Source organism: Notothenia rossii, assembly GCF_949606895.1.
Source record: "Notothenia rossii genome assembly, chromosome: 3".
Classification (NCBI taxonomy): Eukaryota; Metazoa; Chordata; class Actinopteri; order Perciformes; family Nototheniidae; genus Notothenia; species Notothenia rossii.
Genome location: NC_136901.1, coordinates 80,699,271 through 80,713,845, shown reverse-complemented (window position 1 = coordinate 80,713,845; position 14,575 = coordinate 80,699,271). Strand labels below are relative to the sequence as shown.

Here is a 14,575-nt window from a genome sequence, read left to right as displayed (position 1 = left end):
GCCATTGTTGCCATCTCTCACTTCTTATTGGTGCACATAATTAAGATAACAGCACAAGTGTGTTTTTATTTGATCAAAAACACATGCAAGATGACTGTGCCTCTCAGGGGAAATTCCACAGCTGCTGAGTTGCATCATAACACAATGAAAAATGTTGAGCAATAAACAGGTGGGGGGTCATTGTAGTTTGACTCGTTGTATTTTAAGTCAGGGAGCAAATAAATGTTTCTGAACTCCAAGATCCACCCCCAAAGTCGCTGCACATGATTACTATCTGAGGGCCGCAGGGAGACGAGATAGTGGCCGAGGAGGAGGAGGAGGAGAGAGAAGAGAGAGAGGGCAGTCATACACTTCCCACCAGACACCCACACACACTTTCTCACATACGCTGCATACACGTCGGAGCACCTGCTTTGCGATCACTCTGTCTGTGGATCTGCTCCTGACGGCTCTCAGCGCCAAGATGACTTCTTGTGGCGGGCTGCTGCTTGCTCTCTGTCTGGCCGCACTGACAGGTAAAAAGTTCCTGCTCTGTCCTCACTGGTGTGTGTGTGTGTGTGTGTGTGTGTGTGTGTGTGTGTGTGTGTGTGTGTGTGTGTGTGTGTGTGTGTGTGTGTGTGTGTGTGTGTGTGTGTGTGTGTGTGTGTGTGTGTGTGTGTGTGTGTGTGTGTGTGTGTGTGTGTGTGTGTGTGTGTGTGTGTGTGTGTGTGTGTGTGTGTGTGTGTGTGTGTGTGTGTGTGTGTGTGTGTGTCAAGTCTCTGATGTTTTGCTGTGATGATCAATATTTCTATTTGTAAATGACGATGACAGAAGCTGTGAGGTGGTGAGATATGTCAAAAGGGATCAATATGCAGTTTTGATTTCAATTTAACTTGTAATAGGGGAATAAAACATTGCCTTCTGCTTTTTCTGTGCATGTTAGTTTTCTCATCAGGATTCCTATAATGAGAAATAATATATTTGATCAAATCAACTGTGAACAAGGACCTGATTGAACTCCACTCCCTTTATCTATAGTGCATAACTCGTATTGGTGTGGTTATTGTTGTCAGGATGAGGGAAGCAGGCAGGACCCAAATGCAGATTAAACAGAAAATACCTTTATTTCAAGATTTACTCGGTGACAAACAGGACACTACCCCGTGAACACAGTCATAGACAAACAAGGAACTAATAATGACAGACAGAAAAACCAGAACTTAAATACACACAAGACTAATCAAAGAAATAAGAGACAGGTGAGGAGGTGAAGATGAACACAATCGGGTAGACAAGAGGGAACACAGACAGAAAGCAACAGGCAAGACAGGGGGTGAACACTTATCAAAATAAAACAGGAAACCAAAGACAGAAAAAGACAAGACAAAACAAAACAGACAGATCGTGACAGTTGTCATATCATTGTTATCTTTTGCAAGCTACTATGACTGATCAGGGGTATTTTTAGGCTTATAAATAACGAGGTTATAAGTTCCATTGATCGTGTGCTTTCAGGGCTCACTATTTAGTTTAATTTCCCAAGATATTTCATTGTGCGCTTTGCATTCCAGGAACCACTGCTGTTGCTGCTGCGTACGAGCGGACTGAGAGGAACTGCTCCGCCTCGCCTCCTGTGAGTGAATAGAGGCTCTTTGATTGAAGAAACATTAGAATACAGATGTTACATCATAAAATTGACTTCAGAGAACAACATTTTCCATGGAACATATAAAGTTACAGATAATGATTACTGCACGCAGGACAGTTAATGATTACAATGGGAGATACAGGAACTGATGAAGCAGCAGTTCTGCAGGTTTTAATTGCATTTGAAGACGTTTCACAACCTCTGTCTTTCTCTCTCTTTATTATTGTGTGTGTGTGTGTGTGTGTGTGTGTGTGTGTGTGTGGGTGTGTGTGTGTGTGTGTGTGTGTGTGTGTGTATGCGTGCGTGCGTGCGTGCGTTTGTGTGTGTGTGTGTTACAGTACCTCCCCAGCACAGCAGTTAATACCACTCTCCGGCTTCAGGAATTGCGAGTGCAAATGCTTCTCCAGAATATCTCTGCCTACATTATTCCTGGCACTGACTCTCACCTGGTACATCTGCTGTCCGTCATAATTAACTCCTTTGGGATTTAAAATGTGTGTGTGTGTGTGTGTGTGTGAGATGCTAACCTCTGTTTCTCTGTCAGAGTGAGTATATTGCACCACGTGATGCCAGGATGGCCTTCATGACCGGCTTTACAGGCTCCGCAGGTACAATCCCTTTCTGCCTCTTCTTTCCTTTTTTTCTCCTTGTCCTCATCCTCCTCTTCCTCCCCCTCCTTCTCCTCCTCTTCCTCCCCCTCCTCTTCCCCATGACTCAACTCCCCATGTCTGAGTGCCGCGGTCACGCAGCTCCTCTACTTTCATCCCACATCCTCACCATTGAGCCATTTTTCTTTTCATTTTATCGCTCGCTGCATCTTTTCATTCGTCTGAACTCTCCGATCTACACCATTAAATCAGAAGATGTATTTGCACGCAATAATGCAGAACGAATTCATGATTGTAAATATTTGTGCACTCAGCTGATGCACGCATTAAAACATAGGAAGACGGATGATATTTCAGTAAAGTGCTCTTTACGCCAGGCCAAAGATATGCCAGACTGCTCAAAGAAAAATCACTTTTTCTGGGTGTCCATTAAGAATAAGACCAACATTAGATTTAGGGATCTACTCAGCATGTATCCCATGTTTGGGTACAGCAGTGGAATGATAATATAAGCCCTGATTATACTGTGTTTCCACCACACATCTCCTCAGGGTTTCTCCTTCCTGTGTCTCTTCATATGCCTGCATTTTTCAACATTAGCTAGCACATCAAACATTGTTCTAAGTCAAATCTGGCATCACAAGTTGTTTTGAGTTCACTGTCAATATTCCTCTGGATAACGCAGCTGATGTTTTGCCTCTCTGCAGGCACTGCTGTGGTCACTCAGACTAAAGCAGCACTGTGGACAGACAGCCGCTACTGGGTGCAAGCTGAGAGACAGATGGACTGCAACTGGGATCTGGAAATTGATGGTGGGGGCAATCGTATTGTGACTACTTGTTATGACAAAGCAGTGCACACATCCAACGGTGGTTTTGATGATCTTGTCTTAAAATAACCCATGACAAAAGCTGCACGCATTATCAAAGGATTTATATGATAGAAATAGCTCAACAAAGGAACAGTCCCAGCATGATTTGTCTTGCACATTTATTTTAATACTGAACAATTTTGCTGATGTTCACACATTTGGATACAGTGGGGCAACTTTGCATTTTAGGACTTTTACAGGCACCTAGTTTAGTAAAGGGTTTGCACAGTGGCAAAAAGAGCTCAATAAAACCTACAGTATACGCTGCGTAGAGAAACACGCTGCAAATAGAAACACTGCAAGTGAGAACATAAAATATATTTCTGTGGGGAAATTCATAATTATTTGGATTGTATTGGATATATTGGCTACATCTTTTACCACATGTATTCACATTAATATATGTGGTGGAATTCTTTATTCCTACACTACACAATTATCGTGGCCAAAATATTTTTCATTAACGATATTATGATGTGATCTACATGAGTTTGGAAAATAATAATCATAATATTAAGAATTTGTATTTTAACTTTCTTTATTGTGCGTTTTGTCTCTTTTTTGGCAAATACATTACATTTAAAATACAAATGTAGGGAGTTGAGGGCATCTTACTATAACTACCAAAGCATATATAGAGTATAAATAATATTATTTTAAAAATATTGTGAACAACCCTTAATAACATAGTATAAATGTTATCTGAAAAAATAAAGATTGATTGAGTCAATAAAGTATATTAGTTTTCACATGTTATAACTTATAACAAATAAAATCTCTAGTGATTTGAATTAATGCACATCTAATTGGCAAACCCAAAACATTTTGAGCACAGGTGAATAAACTGCATTTATTCTGTCACATCCTGTTGAGTCAACTTGAACGTGTGTCATGTGTGATGTTCCCCAGTGTCCGTCCGCAGCGTGGTAGAGTGGCTGATCTCCGAGGTCCCACCGGGCGGCTACATCGGCTTTGATCCCTTCCTCTTCTCCCTCAGTGAGTCTCCGTCCTCCTGTCAGTCCAGGTTAACATCGATAAAGTGCTTGCCAGAGTAGATGGAAAATGATCGATGGAGCCTCCAGACGCCACACGGACTGTTTACTCATCATTGATTCGGCTCAGTTTGTGTAATCATCTGAAATGTCCTCCATTAGAAACGCAGGGGGACTACAGTGTGTTCCTGGAGTCGACCAATCGCAGCCTCATGTCTGTCCCCGTTAACCTGGTCGACCAAGTGTGGACAGACAGGCCACCCATCCCACCTGGCTACCTCACCCGCCTGCCCGACAGAGTCATAAGTAGGTCTAGTGCTACACACACACACACACACACACACACACACACACACACACACACACACACACACACACACACACACACACACACAGACACACACACACACACACACACACACACACACACACACACACACACACACACGCACACACGCACACACACACACACACCCTGCAGTCTGCCTGTGAGGTGCCCCTTATCTATGTGCTGATAAATACCTGCAAACTGGACTGAAATGCAATAAGCGGATCCACAAACATAGCCATAAAGAGTCTATTCATGATTTTATGGCTGCCTTAAAGATCAAATATCAACTTTGAGAGAATAGAAAAGCCTCGCAGCAGGAAGTTGTCTGGACGCCCGTTATCCGTATTTGTCTTTATGGTGGGAGAACAGACAAATGGAGAGTCTATCATAAACCTAATGGTCTCTGTGTGTGTGTTATGGTGTGTTGAGTTTTAGGTGAGTTTGGGTATGAAAGCATGCACTCACACGGTACTTGGCATTGTGGGTAGAGTCCATCAAGTGATGAGCATTTTGCAAACGACATGAAGAGAAAGGGACAAAGTTAATGGAAATTCAATAATGTGTGTTTGCACCTAGCAGAAGTCTCTTTTATAAATAAAAACTACTATTCACAACTTTAGGAAAACTCTAGGAGAAGTTGAGTTTCATGTTGCTCCATTTAAATAAAAAATAAAAAACTAATTATATAAACATAGTGAAGTTAAGAGTTGCACAGATTTTTTTTATGAACAATGGGTCTAATTTGTCATGTGAAATGTGTTGTCTACTTTTCTGTAAGAAGCAATGTAGTGTCTCTCAGTTAATTGTTTTTGAATTTGAGCTCCCAACTTTACCATTTGTTTCTTCAATATCACTGCACTCATCAAACTCATTAAATTCAGCAAATCTTTTCATTTGAATTCGATGCTGAGGGCTGACTCAATACATTTATATAAAATGCTTTGCAATGAAGCAGCAAGCTGCATTCAAACGATGTCTCTCCCTACTGATTAAGATCATGGTGAAGATACCTAACAAAACTCAATATCTCTCACAAAATGGCATCAAGTGTTAACTGTCATGTTGAATGTGTGTTTGCAGAAAGGTCCTGGGAGATGAAAGTGGAGCATATACGGAATCAGATAAAAGAAAATCCATACGAGCCGACAGCTCTTCTGCTGTCCGCACTGGATGAAACAGCCTGTGAGTAACTCTAATTTCCTCCATGAAGCTATTAATAAATCATGATGCTGATTTGGAAACACGAATACTAAACCACACCAGCATTATTCACTGAAAAACACAAAAACATGAGAATTTTGCATTATTTATTTATTCGTTCTTAAGCCTTCAAAAGTCCCATTAATTAGAAATATCTTCTTCTAGGGGAGTCCTTGTCAAGACGGCAGAAAGAACAGCTTCACGTAAAAAAACAATGTCACTTGTTGTAACACGATACGAGCTATATCCATCACACAGTCCACATCAAGGATTTTCAAAACAACAACATATTTCCTTCTGGTCAATTTGCATGAGACCTTTAAAGGTTTTCCAAGAACAGTGCCTCAATGACCTCGGGCATACTAAGAGAACACAGTTTTACAAAGCTCAGGGGAAACCATGGGGACATAAAATAATCTATTTTGCAGATCTTTAGTGCTGGTATGGCTAGATAAATATGATTAGGAGGTTTGCTTAGAATAGCAACATGTGCAGTTTGTAGTAGCCTCTGAGTAAACATGCAGTATTGTTCATCACCACCAAAGAAACATCATTTTATCTCCGCTCAAGACAATTATATGAATAGTTTTTAAATGTATTTACAACTGCAGAGCTACATCCCACATTTAAAATCATTGCAAAAACAACAACATCTGTGATTATTTAAAAAACGATGTGTATGATAATCCCCTAAGAGAATGGAGAGTGCTAGAATGTTAAATAACATAAATTATAACCAGTAATGAATCCTATATTATGTAACTATCTAATAGTTGGGAGATACAATATTAGGATATATAACAATAAAACAGGATACCTTTTTACAGTGCATAACATTTTCAGAAATGGCTAAAAAGTAATCCCAAATGTCTTATTTCCTTTTAGTTTTTAGTCCACCAAGCGGCTGCAGGGTCCTTTGTAGCTGCTTCTTTTCACTAACGCCTCAGGACAGATCTGAAAACACAGGTTACATCAAAATAAAATGGCAGGGGAAAAAAAGCTCAAATGCAAAAACAGCTTTTAGATTGAACTGGAGCCTGAGGAGCTGCATATTATACTGAGAATGTGGTAAAAAATCTTAAAAACTAAATGACAGAAATATAGAGAACAGACTACAGATATTTTGAAAGAACAGGGAGTTTTTCAAAAGCATCTTAGAAATCCTGAGGAGCACTGCTGAGCGTCAGACCTCTCCTGACTTCTGATTTCAGAATTAGCGAGTCTGTTTTCAATGACAGGGACACAGAACAAGTCACGTCTGTGAGACAGAAACACTTGATATAAACGGCGTGCCTCGGCTCAGGTGGAAGTAGTCCATGATTTAAATGAATGCACAAGCTGCTGCTCACAGTCGGCGGTGGTGTGTCTGTTTTGATTTCTAGGGCTGTTCAATCTGCGCGGCAACGACATCCCATACAATCCCTTCTTCTACTCCTACACACTGCTTACAATGGATGAGATCTGGTAAATTAATTATTCTGGGATTAAATGTGTGAAACTGTAGCATTCATTTCAAATTGTCTTTCTTATGTCTTTGTGACTTCAATCACATTTAAGAGGATTTGAGGACTGTAGCACCAAATAGTGTAGCTATTTTAAATGTAATGACATTTTCACTGATTTAAAATGTAATAAAACACAATGATGTTATAAAATATCATGACTCATATTTTCACTGATGATTAATTTATATTGATGATGAATCTATTATCTACCCTTTTCTAAGGAACGAACATTGAACTACGACCAATCAAATGTGTTTCATTTTCCATTGATAATTATTTTAGTTCAATGCATCTCCAACAAAAAAAACCTCATCGTTTTGTGCATTTAAAATGTCAAAAAGCCTAGAGTTTACATTTCCAAACATGATGTTACATTATCAGTCAGGACGTTTTATTACGTGATTTGTCAAGTCAATGGGTTTTATTATATTTTCTTTCAGGTTAAGTGCAAATATTAGATTATCAATAAATGATACCATCATTCAAACAATAACCTATGTTTTTATGAACCACTCTCCCTTGGTCCAGGCTCTTTCTCCACACAGAGAGAGTGACAGAGGAACTGAAGGTGTACCTGAACGCCGCCTCATGTAGCGGGCCCCTTTGTGTGCAACTGAAAAGCTACGACTCTGTCCGAGAGCACCTGCAGACGTACGTGGATCAGCCTGGGGTTAAAGTGTGGATCGGCACAGAGTACACAAACTATGCACTTTATGAGATCATTACACCAGAGGTGGGCAGACATTTTATTATATTTACTGTACTTTCCTTCTCTCCTAGTGGTATATTACTGTATGATCCTAAGATATACTCTGTGTACATACAAGGCAAGGCAAGGCAAGTTTATTTATATAGCACCTTTCAACACAAGGCAATTCAAAGGGCTTTACAAAAAATGAAAGACATTAAGAATGGCATTTAAAATCAGTCATTAAAAAGAAAAGATAATAAAATAAACATTAAAAGAAAAAATACATGGATAAAAGTTACAGTGCAGTTTAAGATGTGAAGTAGTCAGCAGCGGACCTGCAGGTTTAGACAGTTTAATTATCTTTTGTATCGCCTTAGTCTGCGAGCACTCGCTTGCTGCTGCCGGGTGTATTTATATAATGAGTTGTACATATTTACAGCTTTGTATATATATTATTTAAGAAATCGATATAATGACTGTTTTTAATGTGAAAGAGGCAACTCATTGTGAAAAAAAACCAGGCTCCCTAAAATGTACTTTGCTTTGTAATACTCTATTTTACTCAAAAAGGAACCATTATTTATTCCAGAGAGTGCAGGCTTAAGGCATTTCCACATGTGACAACAAGGCTTCACAGTAACAGAATAAACGTGTTCCCTCATACAGTAATAGCAAAAATCTATGCAGTGTTCTTAAGTCATTTTACACAAAATAATTATAACTGGGACTTTCTACAAAGGTAAAAAAGCTCCACCCTGAGAGGTCCAGGTTTCTCCAATATGAATAATACTAAGAAATATCTTTCCTTGTATTAATGATGTTGTTTTTTTCATCATGAAGGAGAAGCTGATGACAAGCACCTACTCTCCTGTGTTGACGACGAAAGCTGTGAAAGATGAAACTGAGCAGCGTATCTTGAGAGATGCTCATGTGAGTCACCTTCACACATCCTGTTTATACACAACCACACACATGTACATGCACACATGAGCACAAATATAGCTCATATCTGTACTTCTATGTGTGTGACTTCACTGTCAGACTGTTGGGACTTTTATGAATCGTTTTCATCAAGAGATTGAACACTTCAGTGAACACAGGCCCTGAAACATTTATTAGCTTGTTCATAGGTTTCTGAACAACTTTGCAACATGTCATGTGACTCAGTCCGTGTGTCCGTGCTGTTATGGTATTGTAGGATGTTGAGCCTCTGCTGGTCGTTGTGTTATCCCTCTGTGCAGGTGAGGGATGCAGTCGCAGTCGTCCAGCTGCTGATGTGGCTGGAGAAGGCGGTGCCGGAGGGGAAGGAGACCGAGCTGACTGCTGCAGCATACGTGAATAAATGTCGCTCGTGAGTGCACACAAGATGGAGGAAAGCTGTATTTCAGTCAGAATATCACTTTTTTGGAGCCTAGAAAACATTGTATAAAGGGACGAAGAAGAGAGATATAGTGACACTGAAATTCAATCTCAGTCATGTTCAATAATTCAAAAATACAACTAATGATAATATATTTTCACAGCAAACAGAAAGACAGCAGAGGCCCGAGCTTTGAGACTATCTCTGCAAGCGGACCCAATGCTGCACTTGCCCATTACAGGTAAGATGTAATCATTTCTGCTTCTTTTTCATTGATATCAAACACATATATTATTATCTCTAGTTTAGTGCAGCATTCATTACTGCAAATACGTTTTTTCAGAACATACAATATAGGTTTTAATTTAGAGGTGCTATACATTCATGAGAGGGAGCATTTTGGTGGCCTGGAGCTTTTTTTTTTTTTTTTTTTTCTTCTGCATTTTCAAGGTATTACGTTTTGTAGGTGGCCTGGAGTTTAACAATTTGATTGCCATTATAAGATACATTTAACAAATCCTTTACTTAATTCAAAGTAAAGATATCACACTTAAAATACTCAATCACAGATACAAATCCTAAATGTTACTTGTAAAAGTACAGAATAATTATGAGTAAAATGAACTCAAAGTATAGTGGTAATTATTTGTACGTATATTTGCATTATTAATAGGAAATATTATATAGAAGTATTATAAAAAGTAACCACTATTATAAATGTAGTGGAGTACAAAGTAGCCAAGAATGGAAATATTCAAGTAAAGTGCAAGTGCATCACAATTGTACTTAGGTATATTACCTGAGTAAGTGTTACTTTCCTTTAATGATAATCAGAATGAGTGTCATCCCCCCTCTTCAAGTGGATCTACATCCATCATAAAATGCTCTGCAGTAATGTTAAACTTTACAAACACAGATCCTTGAGGTTTACCACCACCTGCAGTGCTGCTTTCATTTCCTGTTTTTCTGTTATTTCCTGCAGCCCTTCAGAAGAAACCAGCAGGAGGCTGACAGTTGATGAGATGTACCTGGTGGACTCCGGCGGTCAGTACCTGTGAGTAAAAACACTCTCTGCCCACACACTCTCCAGTTTCACATCACAGCTTGTGCATTTCAAATGAGTTATCATGTCTGTCGTTACTCTCAGAGACGGGACCACTGACATCACGCGGACCGTTCACTGGGGAACCCCCACAGCCATGCAGAAGGTAACACATTAGATATCATACTGAAAATGTGACAGTTTGTAGCAATATTTAAATGTTGTCTTTCAAGACAATGTTGATTTATGATTTAGTTTTTTATTTAGGATTTTTTTACTAGCCAACACATTTTGATGTAACTTTTGGCCGTAAAAGCCTTTTCAGTAATGTTTTTTCACAAAATATCATCCAAATGATTCCTTTAAAATCCCATTTTCCTCTGATCAATCACATGTCTCGCTCTGCAGGAGGCCTTCACTCGAGTGCTCATGGGAAACATTGAGATATCTCGAACCATCTTTCCCTCAGGGACACGAGGTGGGAATAAAAAAAAATGAAACCTTAAATTCTAGTGTCACCACTAGAGAGCCCCATTTCTTCACTATTTGATCAACATTTTGTAAACATCTTACTGCAAGGTCATTGAACTCTGTGTGTGGCTTTTGTTTACCATCAGGTGTAAACATGGAGATGCTCGGTCGCCGTGCATTGTGGGAAGTGGGCCTGAACTACGGGCATGGCACAGGCCACGGTGTTGGAAACTTCTTTGGAGTTCATGAGTGTATGCTTTCCTTTTTTTTCCCCACTTGTTTTTCGTTTTTGATTTATTCAGTACAGTGATTTGTCTAATCGACAGTTCAAATTATTTTGACAGTGGTTACAGTAATATAAAACCAAGAGAAGCAGCATTCTATCACACTAGAGGAGCTGCGAACTGTTTTTTATATGAAAATTACTTTAATGATACATTTATTTTTTATTAGCAAAATAGTTGCTGATCAATCAAATGATTGATTCAACAGGCATTGTTGCAGATTTCTGTATGTGTGAGCTTTTTCTGAAAATTGCCAATTCTTAAAGGTTAAAGCAAATACAAATGGACATTGCATTTAAAACCCTAACTAAGTAATGAAATTTTTTTTAAGTGTTATACATTATCAAGATAAAATACAACACTACTGCCTGAAAAAATACATCAAAAAATACTTTAGTCATTTAAAAAATATCTATTGGACATATATTCCTGAAAAAGAAAGGTACAAAACAAAACGATACACTATACAACATTTAAATAGACACAATTCAATCTCAATTCAGGTAATGCTCACTAACTGCAGGAACATATGCAACAATAATGTCCACAAAGGTTTTTCTTAAGATTTGTTTTTACCTACAGTAGGTTTCTGTTTTTTTAATAATGTATTGTTGTGATATTGTTTCAGGGCCGGTTGGCTTTCAGAGTAACAACATTCCCTTTAGAATCGGCATGTTCACGTCTATTGGTGAGTTAATATTAATTGTTTTTAAATACATATACAGTGGGGCAAAAAAGTATTTAGTCAGCCACCAATTGTGCAAGTTCTCCCACTTGAAAAGATGAGAGGCCTGTAATTTTCATGCTAGGTATACCTCAACTACGAGAGATAGAATGAGAAAAAAAAATCCAGAAAATCACATTGTCTGATTTTTAAAGAATTTATTTGCAAATTATGGTGGAAAATAAGTATTTGGTCACCTAGAAACAAACAAGATTTCTGGCTCTCACAGACCTGTAAGTTCTTCTTTAAGAGCCTCCTCTGTCCTCCACTTGTTAACTGTATTAATGGCACCTGTTTGAACTCGTTATCAGTATAAAAGACACCTGTCCACAACCTCAAACAGTCACACTCCAAACTCCACTATGGTCAAGACCAAAGAGCTGTCAAAGGACACCAGAAACAACATTGTAGACCTGCACCAGCCTGAGAAGACTGAATCTGCAATAGGTAAGCAGCTTGGTGTGAAGAAATCAAATGTGGGAGCAATTATTAGAAAATGGAAGACATACAAGACCACTGATAATCTCCCTCGATCTGGGGCTCCACGCAAGATCTCACCCCGTGGGGTCAAAATGATCACAAGAACAGTGAGCAAAAATCCCAGAACCACACAGGGGGACCTAGTCAATGACCTGCAGAGAGCTGGGACCAAAGTAACAAAGTCTACCATCAGTAACACACTACGCCGCCAGGGACTCAAATCCTGCAGTGCCAGACGTGTCCCCCTGCTTAAGCCAGTACATGTCCAGGCCCGTCTGAAGTTTGCTAGAGAGCATTTAGATGATCCAGAAGAGGATTGGGAGAATGTCATATGTTCAGATGAAACCATTATATAACTTTTTGGTAAAAACTCAACTAGACGTGTTTGGAGGAGAAAGAATGCTGAGTTGCATCCAGCGACAGCCCCAAAACATCACTGCTCTAGAGGAGATCTGAATGGAGGAATGGACCAAAATACCAGCAACAGTGTGTGAAAACCTTGTGAAGACTTACAGAAAACGTTTGACCTCTGTCATTGCCAACAAAGGGTATATAACAAAGTATTGAGATGAACTTTTGTTATTGACCAAATACTTATTTTCCACCATAATTTGCAAATAATGTGATTTTTTTCTCTCATAGTTGAGGTATACCTCAGATCAAAATTACAGGCCTCTCATCTTTTCAAGTGGGAGAACTTGCACAATTGGTGGCTGACTAAATACTTTTTTGCCCCACTGTATATCCATTACATATAACACAACATAGTGATTAATCTATAGGAAATGCAGAAAAATTCAAAGGATTTGCTTTCAGAACCTGGATATTACAAGGAGAATGACTTCGGGATCCGGATTGAAGATGTTGTTGTGATCAAACCGGCAAAAACAAAGGTTGATACACAAAAGAGCTTTGTTGATAATCAACAATTATTTAAAGGATTCCCTTTTTTATTGTCAAGGTATTCTCTATGTGAATATCCATTTCTTCCCTCAGTATGGTCATAACTACCTGACCTTTGAGACGGTGTCGCTGGTCCCATACGACAAAAAGCTAATTGACACCTCACTTCTCAGCTCAGAACAGGTAAGACATTACGTTGGATCGCTGGAAATTAAACTATCTGCATGAACTGGATATTGAGAAATTAATGGAGTTCAACATTATTTCTTTAAAAAAAGGAGGTACAAAAAAATGCGTACCCAGCTTACTGTAAAAGAATGCCCAGTTAGAAGCAATAATGTAACTGGACTTCCCCAGAGATATGAACAGTTTCCTGTTTTTTAATTTCTTATATTTGTACATAAGAGTGTGACATCAACCGATGCTTTCGATTTCCTGCTCTCTGAGTGCAGGTTTCCTCATAAAATCCCCCCTTTACACTTCAATTCAAAGCTTCTCCACAGCTCAGAGATTCTGTAAGAAAACAAAACCACGTGTGAAATTAACTTCTATTTTTATCTTTCCATTTAAGGTGTAAACATAAGACTGGTCTCTGAAGCATTATTATTGTATTTGCAGTTACAAAACGTTTTTGATACAAAGAAAGTTGGTTTTGGGCTTATTTTCGAAAATGTAATATTTTTGTAATATTTCACATCAACCAATTACTAAGTTCATTTACTCCAACACTATACTTCGATACACTGTTGAAATACTTGTAGGTAAGTCGAGTATTTCCATTTTATCTCAAGTCAACTATATTTGCTTTTTCTACCATTGTTGGCAAAGTAATGATATTTTATTTAGTATTTTTGATGAGGGGACAAAATCACAGAACAGGACGAAAGTGGTTGTGTTATTAACTGCTTGCTTGTTTTCTCACATAAATACAGTTTACATCTCTAGGCTTGTTTTCTGACTTTCATTGAGTGTTTTCTCTTGCTTTAGCTTCAGTGGCTGAATAATTACTACGAGACAATCAGGAAGCTGTTGGGCGCTGAGCTGGACAATCAGGGACTTCATGAGGAGAAGAAGTGGATGCTCAAACACACAGAGGCCTTCATGGAGTCTGGATCTTCTGCGTCCGCCTGCTCCTCCTCTCTGACTCTCATCGCCCTGGCTGTCACTCTCCTCCACAACATCATCTAAACTTCATCTCTGTCTCACATTAATAGCAGACTGGCGCACTAATGTTACCCATATGCAGGCTCTATTGAGCCGCTAAACCAGGTCGAGAGATGCACTGTAATTTATCATTTCATTTAAATTAAAGGATATATTTGTTTGACGGTTTGATTAATTGTAAATTGTTGATATTGTGGTGTTTTTAAAGTTTGAAATTATATTCTGTGTGTTTTGTTTATAATCTGGACATTTGTATGACCAATTGATATAATTTATATTGTTATTAAAGTAAGACTCTTTCAAACAAAGGTGTGGACAAAAG

At 38.8% G+C, this 14,575-nt stretch overlaps 1 protein-coding gene across 1 annotated transcript; it reads left to right on the top strand.

Moving 5' to 3' along the window:
- Positions 1–273: 273 nt before the first annotated feature.
- Positions 274–14,561, top strand: xpnpep2 (X-prolyl aminopeptidase (aminopeptidase P) 2, membrane-bound). Its single transcript, XM_079669653.1, has 21 exons — positions 274–515; positions 1,551–1,612; positions 1,966–2,076; positions 2,172–2,235; positions 2,943–3,047; positions 4,016–4,102; positions 4,261–4,404; positions 5,510–5,611; positions 7,012–7,093; positions 7,663–7,867; positions 8,666–8,755; positions 9,067–9,176; positions 9,349–9,426; positions 10,168–10,239; positions 10,333–10,393; positions 10,636–10,705; positions 10,845–10,949; positions 11,611–11,670; positions 13,003–13,079; positions 13,183–13,272; positions 14,077–14,561. The coding sequence occupies exons 1-21, from the start codon at positions 464–466 to the stop codon at positions 14,275–14,277; spliced, it is 2,028 nt and encodes a 675-aa protein (XP_079525779.1). The 5' UTR covers positions 274–463; the 3' UTR covers positions 14,278–14,561.
- Positions 14,562–14,575: the final 14 nt, after the last annotated feature.